Source organism: Anomaloglossus baeobatrachus, chromosome 10 (assembly GCF_048569485.1).
Source record: "Anomaloglossus baeobatrachus isolate aAnoBae1 chromosome 10, aAnoBae1.hap1, whole genome shotgun sequence".
Classification (NCBI taxonomy): Eukaryota; Metazoa; Chordata; class Amphibia; order Anura; family Aromobatidae; genus Anomaloglossus; species Anomaloglossus baeobatrachus.
Genome location: NC_134362.1, coordinates 187,623,532 through 187,636,754, shown reverse-complemented (window position 1 = coordinate 187,636,754; position 13,223 = coordinate 187,623,532). Strand labels below are relative to the sequence as shown.

At 45.1% G+C, this 13,223-nt stretch overlaps 2 protein-coding genes across 4 annotated transcripts in view; one reads left to right on the top strand and one right to left on the bottom strand.

Moving 5' to 3' along the window:
- Positions 1-7,933, top strand: part of LOC142254737 (cadherin-1-like) — a 48,788-nt gene extending 40,855 nt beyond the window's left edge. For 2 of the 3 annotated variants that reach the window (XM_075325991.1, XM_075325993.1), the window contains 2 exons: positions 6,834-6,969; positions 7,723-7,933. In XM_075325991.1, the coding sequence (XP_075182106.1) occupies positions 6,834-6,969; positions 7,723-7,812 (226 nt within the window). In that variant the 3' untranslated portion in view covers positions 7,813-7,933. Of the gene's footprint in view, positions 1-2,553; positions 2,773-6,833; positions 6,970-7,722 lie in introns of those variants that run through there. The other variant, XR_012727307.1, reaches the window with a different exon arrangement.
- DRC4 (dynein regulatory complex subunit 4) overlaps positions 7,660-13,223 on the bottom strand; it is a 31,894-nt gene continuing 26,330 nt past the window's right edge. Inside the window, exon 11 of the mRNA XM_075325990.1 lies at positions 7,660-8,715. Within this exon, the coding sequence (XP_075182105.1) occupies positions 8,566-8,715 (150 nt within the window). The 3' untranslated portion in view covers positions 7,660-8,565. The remainder of the gene's footprint in view (positions 8,716-13,223) is intronic.

Below are 13,223 nucleotides of genomic sequence, written 5' to 3'. Positions count from 1 at the left end.
CATAATATCAATAATTCATATATCATACATACATATAAATTCCTGGGTATAGAAAGGCAGGGGCGCATCCAATGATTGCCCACAGTTATAATGGAGTGCCACTAAAGCTCAACAAGTTTAAACCCGCAGTTTGCGTTTCATGTTGCGGACAGATCTATAATTCATAACCATATGGGTAGAATACATAATAGGATTACGCTGTTTTTCAGTTGATAACAATGATATATTATTAATAGGAAACAAGACACAATATTCAAGAGGCAATATATATATATAGCCCAATCCCCTACACAGGGGCACAAAGCTTCCTGTTAAAGGTAAAAAGGTTTTCCAATTGTTAATGAAATTGTATCATTACAGAGGATAAATCCCCACATTCAAAAATATTTTATCAACCTGATATTTGCCTTAAATCCAAGATAAATCACCCCCATTAAGGTCAGAAGAAATCAGAGGGTCATAGTTAGTATACCCAGATGGTGGACCACAGTGCCCAGCACCTAATTATAGTCACTGGTGCGCTATAGAACAACCATAATATCAATAATTCCCATATCCCATATATAGATATAGATTCCTGGGTGTAAATGAGTAAAGACACCTCCAAGTATTATCCGCAAAATCTTATACCAAGGGCACAAACACCTCCATTGAGGTTAAAATAGTTCAGGGAGCCATGAATAGTATACCCGGATGGCGGACCACAACGCCCAGCACCTCGACGCGCGTTTCGCCTCTCGCTTCGTCAGGAGGTGCTGGGGTAGCCGTGGGGTCACTCTTATATAATAAGAAGCCCACCTGGTGTCTAATTCGGCGCGCGCCGCACAGCGGAGACCGCATCGTCCACTTCCGCCGGCGTCCCGGAAGGCGTTCTGCGCATGCGCAAAGAACAACCCGCAATTGGCCGCCGGCAGAGGGGGCGAGGCAGACTCCGATATGCAGAGCGCGCTCTGACATCAGTGTGGCCGAGTGGCCATATTGGAAGAGGGCATAAATACTGGCAACATTCAGACAGGATCCACATGTATGTTATATCTCTCACGGCGGCGATTTTAGTAAACAAGATTATGTGCCATACAATCTAATAATACATGGGAAGAAAAACCTTGTAAGATATAAAGAATTCAATATGGATTAATCGGAGAACATACTCAGACATGTTTCCAGAAGTCTGACATCTGGTGGACGAACCCCTATACAGCATTGAAATATGCTCAATAGTAAGCAAGAAGGGGGCATGGTGCACAAATAAGAGATCTCATATAGTGACAGATATTCATTCTGACAAAAAATCTCCTCCCATATTGCTATATACGGATACATTCACAATATTAAATATAGACATAAATGCAAAAGAGTAGTAATTTTTGCTTCCAGATGTATATTTCCTCAAAGTATAGCTCTCATAATCCAGGGAGACCTTCCCATGCTTTTATTACTTCATCCCGTCCCTATATAACACACATGTAGGGCGTTCTACATGAAGGAAAAAGAAAAAACAGAAAACATAATTAGAGTGACCAAGATTATATAAAAGGCGAGATATAGAGTGGCAAACAATCCGGCAGCAATACAAGGTCAAACAATCATTGCCAAGTCAAAAAATACATATTATATGTATATATATAGTCAGATCAAGGAGGCCAAAAAATGGAGACAAGGGCAACATAGCAGGGGATGAGGGCAGGGGGACCACACCTCGGAGAGGGAGCCAAAGGGGGCAAGATCTTATAGAAAAGGTTTAAAGGAGATGGAATCATTTAACCCCCCTGGTTTCTCCGTCTCCAAAACTGTGATCCACCTGACCTCCCTCTGTGCCAAAATTCTCTTGGGATCGCCCCCCCTAGGACTCAAATATATTCTATCAATCCCACGGAACTTAAGAAGACGCCAATTACAATTATGGCTCTCCCTAAAGTGCTTCGGGATATTCTTCAATTGCTCAAGTTCCTCAGGTTTTACCACTCCAGCAGCCCTCTTTATATCCCTGATGTGCTCCAGGATCCTTACTCTCAACTCACGGGAGGTGAGCCCCACATATATAAGTCCACATGGGCACTTTGCCCAATAGACCACATACGTCGTCCTACAGTTGATGTTGTGAACGATTTTGAACTCTTTATTGTTTGCAGAATTGTGGAAGGTGAAAGTCCTTTCCATTTATGAACAGGCCCCACAATCTCCACAACTGAAAGAGCCCCATCTAGGACCCCCAGTCCTCTCCAAAAAATTCGAGGGTGGCGGTATATAGTGACTCCTCACTATCATATCCCCCAACGTTTTAGATCTTCGAGGGGTGATCAATGGTCTATCCGATAAGACAGATTTCAAGTCTTTATCAGATAATAGAATGGGCCAATACCTCTCTACGACTTCTTTCATTTTGCGCCATTGGGAGTGATAAGGTGTAATTAACCTCACTTGATCGTCCACTTTTTTCTTTTTTAATGGAATCAAAAGGTTGTCCCTAGGAGTCGCCCTGGCCCTATCTTATCCCTGTTGGATTGCCCTATCAGTATAGTGCCTGTTCTTAAAGCGTTTTTTCAATTCCAGGGCTTGCCCCTCAAACAAATCAACATTTGAGCATATACGTCGAGCCCTAAGGAACTGACCTGTTGGAATTGAGTTGATGACTTGTGGCGGGTGAGATGACTTGGCACTCAAGAGAGAGTTCACAGCTGTGCTTTTTCTGTAAATGTCCGTTTTTATGGAGCCGCCCTCATTCTTCACAACCCTTACGTCCAGGAACTCAATAAAATCCGTGCTGGAATGGTAAGTCAATTTTATATTTAAAACATTATCATTTAATGCCAGCATGAATAAATCAAGTTTCTCCCGCTCACCCTGCCCGATAGCAAAAACATCGTCTATAAACCTTACCCACATTAATACTGTACCACAGTCCTCTTCAGGGAATTGTATCAGACGCTCCCAATACCCCAGGAAGAGGCACGCATACGAGGGCGCACAAGACGCCCCCATAGCAGTGCCCCTCTCCTGGAGATAGTAGCGCCCCCTGAAGAGAAAGTAGTTGTGGGTAAGAATAAATCTGAGCAGGGTGAGGAGGAGATCAATCAGTGACCTGTCAAGGGATGTGGAACATAGGAAAAACTCCACTGCCCTTAACCCATCCCTATGAGAGATGGACGTATATAGAGACTCCACGTCTGCAGTAAACATTATAGTATCACTATCCAGATGTAACTCCTGCAGACGGACCAAAAAGTCAGTGGAGTCTCTTATATACGAGGGCAGATCCATCATTAAGGGCTTCAAGTAGTAATCCAGAAAGACACATATAGGTTCACAAAGACCATTGATGCCCGAAACGATGGGTCTACCGGGCGGGTTTTCAATGTCCTTGTGGACCTTTGGTAGAAAGTATATGGTCGGTGTTGTTGGGAGCCTGTTAATTAGTCCATCAAAGACTGATTGAGGTATGATATTATCATCAAGGGCTTTTTTCAAAATCCCCTCCAATTCATTTTGGAATGAGACAGTTGGATTACTGTCCAATTTCCGATAACATGATCGGTCATTCAATTGTCTGAATGCCTCATGCTCATATTTTACGGTGGGCCTCGCCCCCTCTGCCGGCGGCCAATTGCGGGTTGTTCTTTGCGCATGCGCAGAACGCCTTCCGGGACGCCGGCGGAAGTGGACGATGTGGTCTCCGCTGTGCGGCGCGCGCCGAATTAGACACCAGGTGGGCTTCTTATTATATAAGAGTGACCCCACGGCTACCCCAGCACCTCCTGACGAAGCGAGAGGCGAAACGCGCGTCGAGGTGCTGGGCGTTGTGGTCCGCCATCCGGGTATACTATTCATGGCTCCCTGAACTATTTTAACCTCAATGGAGGTGTTTGTGCCCTTGGTATAAGATTTTGCGGATAATACTTGGAGGTGTCTTTACTCATTTACACCCAGGAATCTATATCTATATATGGGATATGGGAATTATTGATATTATGGTTGTTCTATAGCGCACCAGTGACTATAATTAGGTGCTGGGCACTGTGGTCCACCATCTGGGTATACTAACTATGACCCTCTGATTTCTTCTGACCTTAATGGGGGTGATTTATCTTGGATTTAAGGCAAATATCAGGTTGATAAAATATTTTTGAATGTGGGGATTTATCCTCTGTAATGATACAATTTCATTAACAATTGGAAAACCTTTTTACCTTTAACAGGAAGCTTTGTGCCCCTGTGTAGGGGATTGGGCTATATATATATATTGCCTCTTGAATATTGTGTCTTGTTTCCTATTAATAATATATCATTGTTATCAACTGAAAAACAGCGTAATCCTATTATGTATTCTACCCATATGGTTATGAATTATAGATCTGTCCGCAACATGAAACGCAAACTGCGGGTTTAAACTTGTTGAGCTTTAGTGGCACTCCATTATAACTGTGGGCAATCATTGGATGCGCCCCTGCCTTTCTATACCCAGGAATTTATATGTATGTATGATATATGAATTATTGATATTATGACTGTTCCACAACGCACCAGTTGTTTCTTTGTTGTTTTTATGGGGTAGGGTTCTTTTTAAAATTCTGTGTACACCAGCATCTAATAAAATATTATAATATTGTACTCCAATTATGACTGAATAAAATTTGATACTTTTTCTAATCATGATGGATATTGTATGAATTATTCCCTAACTGCAGAAACACCTTTTTTGGTTCTATCAATTGGGTTAAGATCTGGTGATTGACTTGGCCATTGCAGAATGTTCCACTTTTTTGCACTCATGAACTCCTGGGTAGCTTTGGCTGTATGCTTGGGGTCATTGTCCATCTGTACTATGAAGCACCGTCCGATCAACTTTGCGGCATTTGGCTGAATCTGGGCTGAAAGTATATCCCGGTACACTTCAGAATTCATCCGGCTACTCTTGTCTGCTGTTATGTCATCAATAAACACAAGTGACCCAGTGCCATTGAAAGCCATGCATGCCCATGCCATCACGTTGCCTCCACCATGTTTTACAGAGGATGTGGTGTGCCTTGGATCATGTGCCGTTCCCTTTCTTCTCCAAACCTTTTTCTTCCCATCATTCTGGTACAGGTTGATCTTTGTCTCATCTGTCCATAGAATACTTTTCCAGAACTGAGCTGGCTTCATGAGGTGTTTTTCAGCAAATGTAACTCTGGCCTGTCTATTTTTGGAATTGATGAATGGTTTGCATCTAGATGTGAACCCTTTGTATTTACTTTCATGGAGTCTTCTCTTTACTGTTGACTTAGAGACAGATACACCTACTTCACTGAGAGTGTTCTGGACTTCAGTTGATGTTGTGAACGGGTTCTTCTTCACCAAAGAAAGTATGCGGCGATCAGCCACCACTGTTGTCATCCGTGGACGCCCAGGCCTTTTTGAGTTCCCAAACTCACCAGTCAATTACTCTTTTCTCAGAATGTACCCGACTGTTGATTTTGCTACTCCAAGCATGTCTGCTATCTCTCTGATGGATTTTTTCTTTTTTTTCAGCCTCAGGATGTTCTGCTTCACCTCAATTGAGAGTTCCTTAGACCGCACGTTGTCTGGTCACAGCAACAGCTTCCAAATGCAAAACAACACACCTATAATCAACCCCAGACCTTTTAACTACTTCATTGATTACAGGTTAACGAGGGAGACACCTTCAGAGTTAATTGCAGCCCTTAGAGTCCCTTGTCCAATTACTTTTGGTCCCTTGAAAAAGAGGAGGCTATGCATTACAGAGCTATGATTCCTAAACCCTTTCTCCGATTTGGATGTGAAAACTCTCATATTGCAGCTGGGAGTGTGCACTTTCAGCCCATATTATATATATAATTGTATTTCTGAACATGTTTTTGTAAACAGCTAAAATAACAAAACTTGTGTCACTGTCCAAATATTTCTGGACCTAACTGTATGTCCCTATCATGGCCACATAATGGTGTATGACTCCATCATGGCTATATCCTCGTATATATGTCCCCATCATGGTCCATTCTGGTATATATCCACATCCTGGCCCCATCCTGATATATGTCCCCATCCTTGTATATATATATCCCCATCCTTGTATATATATATCCCCATAATGGCCCCATCCTGGTATATGTCCCCATCCTTGTATATATGTCCCCATAATGGTCCCATCCTGCTCTATACGTCCCCATCATGGCCCCATCCTGGTATGTATCCACATCCTGGCCCCATCCTGATATATGTCCCCATCCTTGTATATATATCCCCATAATGGCCCCATCCTGGTATATGTCCCCATCCTTGTATATATATCCCCATAATGACCCCATCCTGCTCTATACGTCCCCATCATGGCCCCATCCTTGTATATATGTCCCCATAATGGCCCCATCCAGGCGTACATGTCCCCATGTTGCGACCGCGATTGTAACACCCCTGCACAGCTGATAACAAAGAATTTACCAATCACAATAGGAGATATCACAATTGACCTGTTCCGCTCCCTCCACAATGAACTTTGTACACGCTCATTAGATGCCTTATTTTCAAAAAATGTGGTTAATGTACATGTGGTGTTTTCAGAAACAATAAGAAGAGTTTAAAGAAGCTTCAGTGCTCAGTGTGGAAATTGCAAGATTTTCTTTTTTTTTTTCTTATTAATACAGAATATGAAAAAAAAATGAGGTCATTTTCTGATGATCGTTTCAGTGTGTTAGGAGGAGCCACAGCTTTGTAACTCCTTGATGACCACAAGTACTTGATGTTTTTATCATAACATGATCACATTTAAGCACATTGTTGTTTTCTTTATGAGCAAATGGAAAAAGATTAATTTTCTGTTAATCTTTGTTCTCCAGCGTCACTAACGAGGACGGCCGCTGTCCGGGGCTCCTGCGAGGAGAACCTCTTACGGCTGGGACTTTCCAGTTACGTTTTGACACAAAGGATTACTGGAGACAGATGCAGCAGGACAGCTTCTACCCTTATGTGGAGGTACCGGCTCTTCCAGTGCTAACCAGAAAGTCATATATAAAGATGAGGGTCCTCCTTTGTCACTGGCTGTCACACAGGATAATTGGGCAGAGGGGCGACTTGAGTTTCATGGTCACGTCTGATGGGCCCCTTTTAGACCAGGTTCAGACAGGCATATTTCACCCAGTCTGACTGCGGATCTCACAGCCTGGTATATACGAGGATGTATGCATTTGTATACAGAGCATGAAATATACCCGTCTGTACCCGGCCTTAGGGCCACTATAAAGCTGCATGAGCCATATATATATATATATGTGTGTATATGTGTTATATATATTTATATATATATATATATGTATATATTTATTATATATATATATATTTTTTTTTTATATATATATATATATTTTTTTTTATATATATATATTTTTTATATATATGTATATTTTATATATAATATATATAATATGTATATACATATAAAGTAAATATATATAATAAATATATAGTAAATATATATAATATATATATATATATATTATATATAATAAATATATACATACATATATATATATATATATATATATATATATATATAAATATATAATATATATACTTTTTATATATATATATATATATATATATATACGCACACACACACACATACACATACATACATACATACATACATACATACATACATACATATATATTATACAATCCCATTGTTATGTGTTCATTTCCTAATATAAGACGCCTCTTATTTTACAGGTTGTTTTCACCATCTCGGACCCAAAACAGAAGCACCACGTGCCGCTCCTGCTGACCCCATACTCATACACCACCTACAGAGGGAGTTAATCCGGCAATTCTACAGCTTCCTCCGTTATCCTGCCATTGTCAGTTTTCATCTCTGAGCCTGTACCTGCACTTCTGGAATACAAGTCATAAAAACAGTCAAATAAACAGTGGTTACTCCCAATGTTAGTGGTGCTCGTGTTGTTTATATTTGCCCTCTCCATTCGCAAAGGTGATGATTTACTGCAGAAAAGGGCAGAGCACAGATATACATTTTTCACGTTTTCTCCTTGTATTCAGAGTATCACACTTTGTACAAGTGTTTTTGTTTCAATGATATCAGTGTTTTATCAGCAGGAGATTATCACTACAGGACTAGGTGTATTATGCCTCTTGGTCCAGCCATTCCCCACTACTGATTGGCAGCTTTCTGTCAATATACAGTGTACACAGAAAGCAGCCAATCAGTGATGTGGGAGGGGTTATACACGGCTCAGCATTCTGAGCTCTGCTAGATCTGCAACAGAAAAAACTGTCGTAACTGCTGCACCAAGTAAACTAAGTGATACATCGCTGGAATCAGGCTCTCTGCCCCTCAGATTACTTGACACAAGGGACATGCTTGAGGCCACCTCCTACAAAATAAAAAGACATTGCTTTTTTTGTAAGGGTTTAAAGAATATTTAGTGTTAGAAAGTTAAAAGGCATTGTTTAAAAAAATAAATACATCGTGCCATCTCCATGTGCAAAAGTGAGGGGAGTACGGATCAGATGATAGATTGTTCTTCCTGATAGGAAAAATAGGTCTGTACAGCTTTAAGTGCTGGCCGCTACCAGGCCCGCCGGCCCTTGCCCAAAGGTTTGCCCATGTACTAGGCTCTCCAGAGGCTTAAACCCCAGCTCTTCTATAGGGATTCCAAATGCCCTCATCTTGGCTTCATAGGTCCGGAGCAGGTCATTGTGTGCCTGGAAAATGAGGAACATATAAGAAGGGACACATTAAATTAGATTAATGGATGCGTAACATCTGCATTAGAGCATCTATTGGACTCTTAACAGGTATTCTCCATCAGACTGCTCGCTGCCTGGGGGTGACCCTTGACTCTGCTCTCTCCTTCATGCCATATATCCAAGCCATTTCCACTTCCTGTCAACTCCAACTGAACAATATTTCCCGGATTCGTACATTCCTTGACCAAGAATCTGCCAAAACACTAGTGCATGCCCTCATCATCTCCTGCCTTGACTACTGCAACCTCCTGCTCTGTAGTCTCCTTTCTAACACTCGCACCCTAAAATCTATCCTAAACTCTGCGGCCCGCTTAATCCACCTGTTCCCCTGATATTCCCCAGCCTCGCCACTCTGCCAGTCTCTTCATTGGCTTCCCATTGCCCAAAGACTCCAGTTCAAAACCATAACCTTTAGCCATGTTTACTCAACTTCCTATATAGCCAGGTCCCCGTCTTCCCATACACAGCAGGTTTCAGCCGCACATAGAGGTAACATTTGGTTAGGTACCCATGCACACAAGCAGGTTTTAACCACATATAGAGGTAATAATTGGTTAGGGACCCCATAAATAAGAGATTACCGTGAAGTTGGTTATGGGGCAGTAATGAATTGATCAATACATTAGCCAAGTACCTCTTTTTTTCAAATAATCCTCAGCAGTCATGTAATGTCACATTTCATTTTTTGCCATTTTTCATATGGCTAATTGTATTTTTCATTCCTTATGTATTATAAAGCAGTTATGCGTGTTCATAGTTACATAGTTACATAGTTACTTAGGTTGAAAAAAGACCTAGGTCCATCTAGTTCAACCTTCCTCCACCAGTTCTACATTTAGTCACTAAGTCATTTATAACCAACAATGTTTTGTGTACTGAGGAAATCATCCAGCCCTTTTTCTTTGTCGCTCCATTGGGAGACCCAGACAATTGGGTGTATAGGCTATGCCTCCGGAGGCCGCACAAAGTATTACACTAAAAGTGTAAAGCCCCTCCCCTTCTGCCTATACACCCCCCGTGCTCCCACGGGCTCCTCAGTTTTTTTGCTTTGTGCGAAGGAGGCAGACATGCACGCACAGCTCCACAGATTGGTCAGCAGCAGCTGCTGACTATATCGGATGGAAGAAAAGTGGGCCCATATAGGGCCCCCAGCATGCTCCCTTCTCACCCCACTCTTGTCGGCGGTGTGGTTAAGGTTGAGGTATCCATTGCGGGTACGGAGGCTGGAGCCCACATGCTGTTTTCCTTCCCCATCCCCCTTAGGGCTCTGGGTGAAGTGGGATCCTATCGGTCTCCAGGCACTGAGACCGTGCTTCATCCACAACTCCTGTGGAGCCTGCTGGATAGGAGCCGGGTATTGTTCAGGGACATGGCCCTGCTACTTGGAGGTACTCTGTATCCCTGTGGGGACAGCGCACAGCAACACTCCAGCTTTGCTGGGTGTGCTAGTGCACCGGGGACCGCGGCGCTGACCGGGTTAATATGTGCCATTACACACTCAGCGTTGCTGAGTGTGTTTATGTATAGGGACTGCCGCACTGACCGCCGCTGCCATGGAAGGCGGCGCGGCTGGGACTTGTAGTGCGCCAGGGACCTCCACGCCGGCCGCGCTTTTACGGCGGCCGCGTTTATTACTAGAGTCCCCGGCTTTTTGCGGCCTAGTTTCCTTTCTTCCCACCCCCAGCCCTGACAGGCAGGGGAAGGGCGGGACGCTGCACAGAACGAGCAGCACTGAGGGCTGGAGCATGCTTTGCATACTCCACCCCCCTCACTGTGCACAGTGCGGGCACCAGTTCCCGCACTTTCTGGGTCACGCCCACGGCTCCCTCCTCTCCTCAGGACGCCGGCAGCCATTCCTGTCAGCTCCTCGGACGCTGCAGAGGGGGACAAAGTCTGGGAGACCCAGGCAGGGACTCTGGTGGCCTCACAACCGCTTTAAGCGGGTGGTAAGCAGCACCTGTGGTGCTAGCCCCATTGTGCAGTAGTGTAACATTATATGTTTATGGTATATATATTTTACACTGTATGGTGCACAGTTGATTTCTGGCTATATACCCTATTGTGTTGCTCAGGGAAGATAATAGCATGGCGCCCACGAAAGGCAGGGGTGCCAAAACACAGGCTTTTTATGCTGCCTGCGCCGCATGTACGACCCCGCTACCGGCAGGTTCCACTGACCCTCATTGTGTGCACTGTTCGGCCCCTGTGGCACTTACTCAGCTAGAGCCTCTGCTAAGAGGGGCCCAGGGGGAGCCACCTGCTAACACTGTTCAGGTGATGGGGACGGAGTTTGCAAAACTCTCTGAGACTATGGCTAAGATACTGGAAGCCTTGCAGTCCAGGCCGGTATCTCAGCACAGGGACTCTGTTGAATCTTTGTTCCCTGGCCCACCTCAGTTGGACCAACAATGTCCTCCCGGGGTATCTCATGGGTCCCAGGCTGAGGGTTCTGACACAGACCCCAGCCCCAGACCGACTAAGCGAGCTCGCTTAGAATTTCCCTCGACATCATCATATTGTTCAGGGTCTCAGCGGGGGGAATCTCTGGTTGATGAAGCGGAGACAGTTGATCAGGATTCTGATCCTGAGGCCGCTCTCAATCTTGATACTCCGGACGGGGACGCCATAGTGAACGATCTTATTGCGTCCATCAATCTAATGCTGGATATTTCTCCCTCAGCTCCTCCGGCGGAGGAGTCGGCTTCTCAGCAGGAGAAATTCCGTTTCAGGTTTCCCAAGCGTACACCGAGTATGTTTCTGGACCACTCTGATTTCAGAGAGGCAGTCCAGAATCACCATGCTTGTCCAGATAAGCGTTTTTCTAAGCGCCTTAAGGATACACGTTATCCCTTTCCCCCTGACGTGGTCAAAAGTTGGGCTCAGTGTCCCAAAGTGGATCCTCCAATCTCCAGACTGGCAGCTAGATCCATACTTGCAGTGGAAGATGGGGCTTCACTCAAAGATGCCACTGACAGGCAGATGGAGCTCTGGTTGAAATCCATCTATGAAGCTATCGGCGCTTTTTTTGCCCCAGCATTCGCAGCCGTATGGGCGCTACAAGCTATCTCAGCAGGTCAAGCGCAAATTGACGCAGCCACACGCACGTCCGCGCCACAGGTGGCGTCCATAACCACTCAGACGTCGGCATTTGCGTCTTACGCTATTAATGCTGTCCTGGACTCTGCGAGCCGTACGGCGGTTGCAGCCGCCAATTCGGTGGTACTACGCAGGGCCTTGTGGCTACGGGAATGGAAGGCAGATTCTGCTTCCAAAAAGCGCTTAACCAGTTTGCCAATTTCTGGTGACCGATTGTTTGGCGAGCGTTTGGATGAAATCATCAAACAATCCAAGGGAAAGGATACATCCTTACCCCAGCCCAAACCGAACATACCCCAACAGAGTAGGGGGCAGTCGAGGTTTCGGTCCTTTCGGGGCGCGGGCAGGTCCCAATTCTCCTCGTCCAAAAGGCCTCAGAAAGATCAAAGGAACTCTGATGCATGGCGGTCTAAGTCACGTCCTAAAAAGACCACCGGAGGTGCCGCTACCAAAGCGGCCTCCTCATGACTTTCGGCCTCCTCACTCCGCATCTTCGGTCGGTGGCAGGCTCTCCCGCTTTTGCGACACCTGGCTGCCACGGGTAAAAGACCGTTGGGTGAGAGACATTCTGTCTCACGGTTACAAGATAGAGTTCACCTCTCGTCCCCCGACTCGATTCTTCAGGTCATCCCCGCCTCCCGAGCGAGCCGAGACTCTTCTGCAGGCGCTGGGCACTCTGAAGGCAGAAGGAGTGGTGGTCCCTGTTCCTCTTCAGCAACAGGGCCACGGTTTTTACTCCAACTTGTTTGTGGTCCCAAAGAAGGACGGGTCTTTCCGTCCTGTCCTGGACCTGAAACTTCTCAACAAACACGTAAAGACCAGGCGGTTCCGGATGGAATCCCTCCGCTCTGTCATCGCCTCAATGTCCCAAGGAGATTTCCTTGCATCGATCGATATCAAAGATGCTTATCTCCACGTACCGATTGCTCCAGAGCACCAGCGCTTCTTGCGCTTCGCCATAGAAAGCGAACACCTGCAGTTCGTGGCACTGCCGTTCGGCCTGGCAACAGCCCCACGGGTTTTCACCAAGGTTATGGCTACTGTAGTAGCGGTCCTCCACTCTCAGGGTCACTCGGTGATCCCGTACTTGGACTATCTGTTGATCAAGGCACCCTCTCAAGAGGCATGCCAACACAGCCTCGACGCTACCCTGGAGACTCTCCAGAGTTTCGGGTGGATCATCAATTTTCCAAAGTCAAATCTGACACCGGCCCAATCGCTGACATACCTTGGCATGGAGTTTCATACCCTCTCAGCGACAGTGAAGCTTCCGCTGATCAAGCAGCGGTCACTACAGAAACGGGTACAATCTCTCCTTCAAGGCCAGTCACACCCCTTGAGGCGCCTCATGCACTTCCTGGGGAAGA